At 33.4% G+C, this 11,319-nt stretch overlaps 2 protein-coding genes across 2 annotated transcripts; one reads left to right on the top strand and one right to left on the bottom strand.

Moving 5' to 3' along the window:
• Window positions 1-755: 755 nt before the first annotated feature.
• knk (knickkopf) lies at window positions 756-8,354 on the bottom strand. The gene is given in 7 exon segments (NM_001293617.1): window positions 756-1,063; window positions 1,191-1,736; window positions 4,332-4,710; window positions 4,765-4,939; window positions 7,657-8,004; window positions 8,052-8,271; window positions 8,318-8,354. Coding segments are annotated over 7 exon segments (2,013 nt in total).
• Window positions 8,355-8,549: 195 nt separating this feature from the next.
• Window positions 8,550-9,584, top strand: LOC655161 (fibronectin type 3 and ankyrin repeat domains 1 protein). The gene is made up of 2 exons (XM_961669.3): window positions 8,550-8,884; window positions 8,935-9,584. The coding sequence occupies exons 1-2, from the start codon at window positions 8,550-8,552 to the stop codon at window positions 9,413-9,415; spliced, it is 816 nt and encodes a 271-aa protein (XP_966762.2). The 3' UTR covers window positions 9,416-9,584.
• The last annotated feature ends 1,735 nt before the right edge of the window (window positions 9,585-11,319 follow it).

Raw genomic sequence — 11,319 nt, 5'->3', positions numbered from 1 at the left:
AAAGAATAAGTTTAGTCAAATGATGAAACATGTCGACAAATACAAATTTTTACCTAAAAATGTGGACCTTATTTAACAGAGAAAGGTCATTAATTAAAGTTTAAAAAATCTGCAACATTTTGCATAAATTGTTATTTTTTATAAAACGATTTTTCTTTAAATCAAACAGAACTAGCCAAAAAAATGTATTTTTTTCTGGTTTGATAACATCTAATTTATTTTTTTAACTTGGGTAGTGCACCCGTTAAAAATGAAAAAAGTCGGCGCCCATAATATTACGGTGTTGATTCTTTATTTCAAATGCATTTTTTATTATGTGAAGTAATTATAAGGGTTAAGCTTATTAAGATTTTTTGGTGTTATGTAAAATTGGTCGTTTTTAAAATTGTTTATTACTGAATCGCTTTCTTTTACTCTTAGTCCGGCTCTGTTGCCGGTCGATATTTACATGTATTTAATATTTATAATAAAAATTCTTGAGATACGATTTCCTACTGACGGAACCTGTCATAAACATTCTTAAATCTCGTCTTTTCTCATTTTAACTCGACGTTTTTACGTGCTTGTTTATCTTTGATTTTTTAACCTTGTTATCCTCAATGAAGCACTCATTGCGTATATTATATCACTTTATTTATAAATAAATTACAGTTCAGGCGTGTTAATTACAATAAATAATTAAGTCCTGGTCAATTACACAATCACCAAAAAATTAAGATAGATCTGATGTTTATGGCCTCTGTTTAAATAAACAATTACACGAATTGCTTAACAAACAAAATCGATACTAACACGAAAATGTTTCCACACATTTTAGAAATTCCGTTCGTTCGCGATGAAAAGCTGTCAATTATGTGAATTTTCCAGCCCATGTTTGACTGCGTAAACGAATTGTAATAGACAATATCGGGCCAAGACGAGTTGGGCGTGAACTCCAAAACCCCCGGCTCGCCTTCTTCACAGGAGTACACCAAAGAGCGGTTGAATTTCTTGAAAGTTGGAAAGTCATCATCGAGGCGGCGGTCGTTCGAGTCTTGGTGTTTGGCCAAACACAACGGACCCGCTGAAAAAAAAAATAAAAATAATAAAAAAAAATCAGAAATAAAAAAATAAAAAAATAAAAACAAAAAATCTAAACAAAAAAATTAATGTAAAAAAATGACAAAAATTTTGTTTTTTGATTTTTTTACCTGCAGTGGGTCGTGGCCGCCCCCTCCTGGAATACTCCACCCCCGCCAAAACCCTAATTTTGGCCTGAGCTTCGTCAGACAGCCGATCAAACCCCCCGTGGGGCTCATCGGTGATAATCAAGGGGTGATAAAACTCGGCACTGTGGGGGTTGTTTCCGCCATAGACGCGGAAGGCGTAGGTCAAGCCCCGCCTCAGCCACAATTCGGGGGCTAACAGCCCGTTGACGTACCATGCCAGTGTCGTGGATGTTTGGCCGGTGGTCCCTTGGTAGCCCCTTCGGCCACCCGAAGGCCCCAAATAGGCTTTAAAAGTCCGGATTGTTTTATCGTAGATCTGGCCTTTGACCCAAGGTTCCCGAAGTTGGGTGTCTGAACGTGTGAAGGAGAAACAATTAGATGAAGGTTCCTTGGGTTGCAGCTCGATGCTGATGTTGGTCTTGGGGTAAATGTCATGGAAAGTGGGCTCCTTGTTGTGGTCGAGGCGGCCCATTGCCCAGATTATGTAAATTGAGCCCTCGGTGGGGTACTCCTGGTCGCCAGGGTCGGCTAAAAATGGATCAATTATTTACTTAAATATTGAAATTTAATGATTACTTTGTTAGAGAAAAGTTCTGTTCTGAAATATTAGCACCCCTCCGCCACTAACAGTAATGGGTCTCTGTTTATAAGAAAATATAAAATGGGTTCCACTTTCACTAGCAAATTATTATTCATTCGTGGTAAATTTAATAAAAGACGTTTATGTTTTTGATTTTTTTGAAAAAAATACCTTTAAAAGCCAGCATCAAATGGGTAGTATTCAAACGATCAGTAATAAATTCGATTTTGATCAGTAAAAAATAATAAATGATAAGTACTTACTTCATTTTTGTACAGTAAAAAATTTTAGATAAAATACTGTATATTTAATTTGTACCCCAAACAAATCGTCTTACGACCGTTATTTCAGTTGATGGTTAGACTAAAAATATCCTGGCTATCAATTTATTTTATAGTTTGGCGTATTTCAGTGCTTTTATGATTTAACCGAGATTAGAATCTTTATCAAATCAAATGTATTGGCTTACCAACTTTTTTTAGGATTAAAACACACATCAAATTCGGATTTATTTCAAAAGAATTGCACAAAATTTAGTGACAATTATCAAAATTTATAATTATAATTAGTCGCAAAACAATTTTTTTATTATATAAAAGTAAACGGCATTTTTTGTTTAAATTTTTATAGAGAGAAGCTCATTTTTGCCTATAATAGCATTATTTATCTGCAGCCTATTTCTATTATCAATAAATAATAACAAATCGCAAAAATATTTCTAACGTTCGGTCTAATAATTGTGAAAGGTAGGTTAGTGTTAAAGTCGTGTGAAGTTGAAATGTACGACTTTAAAAATTTGTGAGCTAAAAATATTCAAATAGACCATAGACAAAAATTACAAACTGAAGCACAAGTCTATTCCCAAACTTACCTAATCGTAAAAATTAAAATAAAAAATTAGGACTAAGCCAAAAATCTAAACTAAAGTTAAAAAACGAATAGGTACTACGTAGCCAAAGAAACATTTAAATTTAAATATAGCTAGGCTTTAGCTAAAAAAATATTTATCGGGTGTCCTAGACATTCGACTAAAAAATGTGAATACTTTTAATCATAAGCAATACACATTACATTATACAACCTATTAAAAACTTAAAACCCAAACAAAAAATAAGCCAGACCAAGCTAAAACAATATTTTAAAATTTCTTTTCTAAATTCGGATTTACAACCTCGATTTCATTGGGAATTTTGCATTTGCAAGTTGTTGTGAATTCATGAAGATAAGATTTTTAGATTTTTATTAGAAAAAATGTCGCTCAAGATACAGGTTTCTGATATATCGTTTTACCCAAAGTTGTTTTCTGCAATCTGTTTTCTGTCTCAGATTTATCGAGCACGGAAGTCGAGCATTAATTTACAAATAAACTCGAAATACCTAAAATTCTGAGAAACCTAAACTTTAAATCAAGGAAATTGATAAAATCAAACACAATCAAATTAAAAACAAATGAGTTCGAGTTAATTAAAAACCTGGAAAAAATATGTTAAACTCAAGATTAAACCGAAAAAACTAAAATACGTTTCTTAAAATATATGTAAAACTCAAATGAATCTCAAATGAATCAAAAAAATCTTAAAAACCGAGCATTATAATAATGAATAAGTAACAAAATTTGAAGAAATCACATTTTGTTAATAACTTAATTTCATAGGTTTCATAACTTAATAAGAAGTTAAAAGTTTAAAATTAGTAAAATCTAACAAATCAAAACCTAAAAAGATACTACAAAACTCGAAATTTTCAAAAACCAGAACTCAGGATGAATTTTCACACTTTACCTAACTTTTTCTAGTTTATGATGGTTTGTTAGAAATGCCAGGTACGAGTTTCTGATGTTTCGTGATTTCTAAGAGTGGTTTTTATTTTACAGTTTTTTTTAGTTTTAGCATTTTATTTTCTATCAAATTAATAGGCTGAGAAATTTCGGTCGCTAGCTTCTGGAAAGCCCTCAGAGTATCTCAAATAAATGCATTTTCTCTTATCTTTATTTTATTAATCATAACATGAGATCGAAAATATACTCAAAGTTCTGCAGGCATAGCTTGCTCTAACTGAGTATATTTTCAATCTCATGTTATATATAGAGGCAAAATCGTGATCCTCCTTATCAGAAAACACCAACTTTTATAAAATTTAATGCAACGTTAAAAGTGTGTTATTACTTACTGTTATTAGTTAATTAATGTTTTAATCTTAATTAATGTGAAAATAACCGCGAAATAGGTAACTAAAATTCTGAAAAAGGAGGAGGTTCCCATTTTATGGAACAGTAATATGGCATGAAATCTGAATTTGAGTGTGGTGATTAGATTTCCGTAAGATGGGAACCTCGAACCAAAAAATTAAAATGATCAAAGACAATTAAGTTGAAAACCCTAAGGATTCAATCTGAAAACCTGAAAAATCCATACTTTTTTCGACATTAACCCTTATTTGGTAAATGTAATAAGGATAAATTTTGCTAAAGCTTCTAAGCACCCTATTTTTTTCTGTTATTGTAATTAAATAATTTAGTTGATACGAGTTGGCTTTGCACTTACGTGAGATAAGAGCGCGCCGAAAGGTGATAATATTGATGCCGTTTTCTCGCGTAGCTGTGTGCATTTGATTGCTGTCCTGCCCTCCTACAAGCTCGTCCTTGCACACGCCTTTATATTGTCCCAAAACTTTGACACAAGGAGTCAAAGCTGTAATGTTATAGTCGGTAGCGTAGCCTCTATACCCGTCCAAATAGGCCACAGTGACATCAGAACCCAACATTTGACTCTGTTCCTTTGACCCAGACATACCAAAGGCCATGTAGGACTTTTCATCGACTTGACCGGCCATTTGGATGGTAATTTGTGGCCCAAAAATGTCCCACGACACTTGGAAATCTTTATGGAGTTGCAAACAGTTAGGTAGGTGGTGTTCGTGCGGCTGCAATTTTACCCTTGTTGTGAAAACTGGTCACTTGGGGAACCCCCGACTTACAATAACTTTGACTAGAGACGGAGGGACGTTAAGTCCGTCCGGTATAACAATAGAACCCAAATTTTCGTTGGTTTCAAGATCGAAAACACTAAACCACGCGATGTTGAATATTGTCAAGTCCCCGGGAAGCTCAAGAGTGATGGTCTCGCCCTTGTAGGCCCGCAGAGGGTCCAAACTGAAATAATAATAATAATAATACTAACAATAATAACCTTTATTAAGGGTTCTAAACATTTACATATACATTTACAGCAACAAATAATACTTTTGCACATTTTTTAAAAAACGTTTAAAGGAAAACCAAGAGCAATTTGCCAAAAAATCTATACTATTATAATAAAGATTAAATGAATAAAGAACAAATTAAAGGGAAAACTAAAGGAAAAATTAGATGTAGAAGTATCAATATAAAAGAAGGATATTTTACGTACAGAATAATGAGGATCACAAAATTTTAGTAAACTACGAAACTATAACTTTTTGCTACTTGAAATATTGCCATGTTGTTTTTATTATCCGTTAGATCGACTTAAAGTCCACATACAAAAAATATTTTTAATATACACAGGATGTTGGTGAATCAAAGTTACATTTTTTTTAATGGAACACCTATATATTTTTGCATAATTGGATTTTACGCAAGAAAATAATGTAACTTTATATAAACTATTATGGATCTATCTTTGTTTCAACTTTTCATTATAAATAAGATCAGTTTTTGAAAAATCACTGCGAAGTCGCCTAGGAATATTTTCCTACAAATGTGCAACAGGAAATCTCAGAATATCTTGTAGTTTTAGCAAAAAGTCGACTTTTACTTGAAACACGCAGATAATGTGCAGGATGTGTCAAAACGCAAAAAGTTAATTAACTCATTTTTTAAATGAAACACGTGTGGACAGTATTTTTCATAAGCTTTAATGATATACGATTTGTTTAGCAAATTGGAAGTATTTCTTAATGTGTTCAAACATTTTTTCTTTTTTTTATTTAATTTATTATTAATTCTTCATGAGTAAAATTCATTTATGTATCAAGTAATAATTGGATTACTAATGTAATTAGTCACATTAGTACATATCAAAAAATAAATTACCATTTATCTTATTAGATTCTAGGATAATACATTTTCTTGTAATAAAATAAATGTTTTAACATTTTAAATTTGTTATACAAACCCCATACCGTTAGAAAGCTTATCAAAAATGTTATCGATACATGCAAAAAAATACATGGTGTTCCATTTGATAAAAAACGAGTTATTCAACTTTTTTAATTTTGAAACACTCAGTATATTATATGCATGCTTTAACTTAAAGTCGTGTATTTGCTAAAATTACAAGATATTCTGAATTTTTTTGTTGCAAATTTGCCGGAAAATATTCATAGGCGACTTCACAGTGATTTTTCAAAAATTGTTTTTTTTTTATAAGTAAAAGATGAATAATTCCGATACAAAAAAAGATAGACCCATAAAAATTTATATAAAGTTACATTATCTTTTTGCGTAGAATCCAATTATGTAAAAAAATATAAGGTGTTTCATTTAAAGAAATATAACTTTGGTTCACCACCCTGTTTACAACACCCTATGTATAATAAAAATATTTTTAGTTTGTAGACTTTTAGTCGATCTATCGGATAATAAAACAGCATAGCAATATTTCAAAATCGCAAAAAAGTTATAGACCTATTACACACCCCTGGATGACTCTGTTTCAGAAGTATCATTGAAATTGTTGAGAACATTAAAAATAAAACAAATTGACAGGTAAACTCTTCTAGTTTCCAACTTTGCCAAACCTAAATAGCTTAAACTGTGAGCATAATTGTTTAGAACTGTGGACAGAAGTTTACATTTTATAAAGTTAAAAAAATTATACTGGACAGGCTTAATTCTCTCGATGTATGTTTTATAACAAGGTGACCATGGAATGCCATTCTATTACAGTAAAACCTCTCAATAACGGACACCGGTGTCCACTAATGAGAGGTGGGTAATTTTAAATAAATAATTTCAAGAATCATTTCATAAACTACCAACAAACATATTCAATTTTAAAACAGTAGCAAAAATATGTTTTCAAAAATATATTCAAAATTCTTGAATAAGTGAAGTATGTTTGTTTTTTTAGTTTTAAATTTAGCGTTAAAGTCTTTCAGTTTTTCGATTATATATTGATAGCTCTCCGTATTTTTCGTTATTGTATGTGCATTTTGTTATTAAAGTTTTTATTCTTTGGAATATATATTAAATATAACTAAAAATCTTTTCAAAATAAAATTAAAATTATTAAGAAAAGAAATAAACAGATTTTTTACTTAAAATTTTTAATTATTAATTGGTTAATTTTTGGAGCCCTTTATTATAAAAAATTTTTACATAGCACAAAATTTAAGCTAATTCTTAACGGTTTCAAAATATTCAGACAGCATGAGTTTACTATTACTGTGGATCTAAGGCAAGTTTTCCCTTTATCACAATCATCATCAGAATTTTTATCACTTTTTTCTAAAAAAAAAAAAAAATCGTACACACGTCGGTATTTAATTCTGCAGAATTTTTCATCCATTTCTACAACGTCCTTGAAACAAATGTTTGTTTTTTGCATCACCACTCTTTCGGTCTGTCCTTTTAAAAGGTAAATTTATACGATATTATGGTAATTAGTTTTTTTTAATCGTGTTCGCTATAGAGAGGTTTTTTACATTATTTTCCAATGCTTTTGTCACGTTCTTACAAAAATGTCCGTTGTAAAGAAGTGTCCGTTATTCGGAAGTATCCATTAAGGGAGGTATTAGACTGAATAAGTGAAACAAAGTTTTTAGTGTTGAAACATTTTTAAAATTTTTCTTAAAACCAATAGGCGCAAGTGTAATTATTGTACTTACTATCCGTTTTCGTCGGGAACTTTGTGTCCTTTGGACACAGGTTGGGCGCCAACTCCGACCCAGAAATGCGCCCCTTTGGCTTGTCCATTGTACCGGAAATCGTTCAGTCGGATTCTCTTAGCGTCAATGATTTCAACAGCGCCTGAAGACACGGAATGCGATTTGGAGGCCAACTGTGGTATTTTTTGTACAGTTGGAGGCTCGAACTCTTCCGGAATATAAATGTCCCCGAAAGTGTTTTGACTCAAAAGATCATAAATGGCAAACCACTTAATATCGGTGATTTTTTTATTATCGGGGAGCGTCAGCGTGAAGTCTTTTTGCAAATAACGCGCCAAAACGTTAGTCCTGAAGATAATTTTGTAAAACTGTTTCGGGGAAAACCGGATTATTACTTTCCGTATTCGTCCGGCACGATGAACCCCTGGGGCCCCGGCCTGTTGGACGCCCCCGCCCAGAAGAAGGTGTCAGCCCCGTTCCCGTCATAACTAAACGATGTTAGCAGCAGGGTGTAGTCGTCCACCGCGTACACGTCGCCCCCGACCTCATGGTGGTACGAGTTTAGCTTCCCGATGTGTTTACCACGGTAGGGGCCTTCACTGTCTTGACATGAACCTGGAAGCGGGCTTGAGCCCCCTTTTGCGCTTTTCGTCGGCCTCACCTGAACTTGCCAAGAGCAAAACGAAGAGTAGTAACATCTTCAGCACGAGCACCGTTTCATTTTGTCGAATTTCTTGCAACTAACGGAGCCACATAGTTACACGAACCGCTGCTAACTTTCTACAATCTCCTGCTGACCTCGGCCACGCTCGACTTTCTTCTTCAAGACCGGGAATTTTAACAGGCGATGAGGAGACAAGCGGATTGTTTGATCGATTGGCGCAACGACGAAAATGGCGCTGAATCACAAACCTGTGATGATAAATCGCGGACAAAACCACGTCGGTTTCTCTTGGAAAGACGTGAAAGGGTTAAGTGACCTCACTTGCGTCCTGCAAGTGTTGAACGAGCTGAAAGAGTGGGCTGTGGTGTACTGGGGGCCCAAAAACGAAGTCACAGTCAAGGACTTGGCCCCTTGTACTTGTTACGATTTTAGGATAAAATCGGAATCAAGCGAATGGATTCAGTTCAAAGGCGCGACTCTAGACGGCCCTTATGTGACCATGCACTTGACTCGGGCCATCAAAATTGGGAAGACGCCCCTGATCCGGAAAATAGCGCACTCCCGGTACTTATTTTTTGGTAAAAACGACTTGCAAATGGACGGTTTTTTTTCAGTCCAATTTTACTCGAAGTTGAAAATAAGTACATGAAAACACCCCTAGTCCAAGCAATTGAGAAAAATGACCCAACTTTGGTCAATTTTTTAATAACGCTGGGTGCCAATGTTAACACTCCTTCTTTTTACACCAGGAAGAGTCCTCTAGCTGTTGCTGTATCGCTCGGACACCTGTCGGTGGCGAATTTATTGATTGATAAAGGTTGTGATACTAACACAACCGATATTAACGGCCTCACTTTGTTACACCATGCTGTCGATTCGGGTAACACCGAGAGTGTTAAATTCGCCCTAAAAATTGGTTCAAATGTGGACGCGAGGGACTGTAACGGATGGACACCATTAATGCGAGCTGCTATTTTGTCGTGCAGTGACGAAATTGTGGATATTTTACTCGAAAATGGTGCCTCAAAGTGTCTCAAAGATAAAAACGGGTTCGATTTTGAGAAATATAAGCACCTCGCGAAAAAATTAATCTAGTCGTTTTACATTTGCACCCATCTGCACATTTGTGCTCCGTAGATTACATTACCAAGCTATCAAACATCACCATTCTTCTCACCAAAGTTACGTTCTCGCAAGATCCACACACTTCCTATGACCTTAAATTTTTGCTGCTTCTTTAATATGGGCTACGGCTACTGTGTATAAGATCACTGCCATTGATCTTCTTTTTTTTCAAATTTTTTTTCTAAACACAATCATTTTTGTTTTGTGTACATTTACTTCCAATATTTTATTTCTATTACGTAGCTTTCTATTATTTTTATGAATGTCTTCATAGCACTATAGCTACAATCATCAAGTCGTCAGCAAACACCAAAGGGACCATACCTTTTTGTCTTTGCTTATAACTATTCCACCAACTCCATAGCGTAGATTTTGTAAACTGTATAGAGTAAAGTTATTTCCCGGTAATCTACTGTTGTTCTTTGTCCCCTTTCTTGTAAATTAGGATAATTAGTCCTTTTCTCCAATCTTTGGGTAATCCCCCTCTCTTCCAAACTCTATTGAGGACTTTATACAACCTTTCTTGTAGGTTTTCTGCGGCGAATATTTATGCATTGTTTGGAATTCAGTCTTCTCTTGTAGCTTCCTTTTTTAACTTTCTTTTCTCTTTAACTTTAACTTTCTAATTTGTTTTTCTATTTCTTCTTTTGTAAGTTTGTTAGTTTCCTCTAATGGTTCCGTCCTTTTAGTTCCGGTACAACTGTTTTAACTTCTCTCTAGTACTTTCTTAAAGTGATCTTTTCATTTTTCCATACTTTTATTTTCGTTTATTTTATCTTTACTTTTGCTTTCTTTTTATAAATTTCCACACCTCTAATGTTAATGTTCTAATTTCCTTTATTTTGTTTACTTCTTCTTCTTCTTCGTGCTGTTTTTTTCTTTCTTTACACTTTTTCTTGTACCGTTTTCTTGCTTCCAGATATTCTGTTTTTGTACCTACTATTTTTTCCCTTTTTTAGTTTATCTCTAGCTTCTTTTTTTTAGTTTTTTATATTATTTATTCTACCAATTGTTACGTTTTGTCTGATTATACAAGGTGTTTCACGTAATTTTACGAGGCCTGCGCTTGTAAAATGCAATCAACAATACAATACGAACTCGATAACAAATTTTGAAAAATTTGATGGTCTTCTTTAGTTTGTTCACCCCTTCAAGAAATTGCCACGTGTTAAGTTAGTTGGTGATTGAATTAAATAGATTAGAATCATTAGAATCAACTATACTGTCATAAGTTTCCAAAAATTAAATAATTAAATGTGTATTTTTTGTATCTAGTGTTTTGTGATGTTTTATATTTGGGTGTTTTGCTTTTCTTGTTTTTATTTTCTCTTCGTCGTCTGCACTTGTTCCTTTTGATAGTGCTAAATAAACACGCCGGAGTACATATTACCTGTTTCAAAACTATAAAAACGCCAACGTCGCATTTTCTCTCATAATTAGCTGTTATAAATTATTCATGCACTTCAAAAAAATTATAACTAATGTAATTTGTACTCTCAATAGAAGATCTCATCATTAATAACTATTTTACATTTTCATTACCGTTGTTTAAAAAAATAATTTAGTAAAATGCGACGTTGGCGTTTTTATAGTTTTGAAACAGCTAATAGGTGCAGAACTCGTAAAGTTATATGAAACACCCTGCATACTTTTTCATTAACCATAGCTACTTGTGTCTTTCTGACTAGATACCAAATCTTCACACATATCGTCAATATCTGCACAGTGATTATTGAAGATTTCTTTATTTGTTTGTTGTCTATATTTTTGGATTGCTTCTTTCATTCTGTTCTTACCTGAATAATTTCCAGATAACATTGGTGAATTCACGATAAGGAAAAATGCTTCACACCTGAATTCACGATGAATTCAGG

Source organism: Tribolium castaneum, chromosome 2 (assembly GCF_031307605.1).
Source record: "Tribolium castaneum strain GA2 chromosome 2, icTriCast1.1, whole genome shotgun sequence".
NCBI classification, from domain to species: domain Eukaryota; kingdom Metazoa; phylum Arthropoda; class Insecta; order Coleoptera; family Tenebrionidae; genus Tribolium; species Tribolium castaneum.
This window is presented reverse-complemented; position numbering and strand designations above follow the sequence as displayed.

Coding starts and splice junctions, on each gene's coding strand:
- LOC655161 (XM_961669.3), top strand. CDS start 8,550: ATGGCGCTGAATCACAAACCTGTGATGATAAATCGCGGACAAAACCAC. Junction 8,885..8,934: donor CGGAAAATAGCGCACTCCCG/GTACTTATTTTT, acceptor GTTTTTTTTCAG/TCCAATTTTACTCGAAGTTG.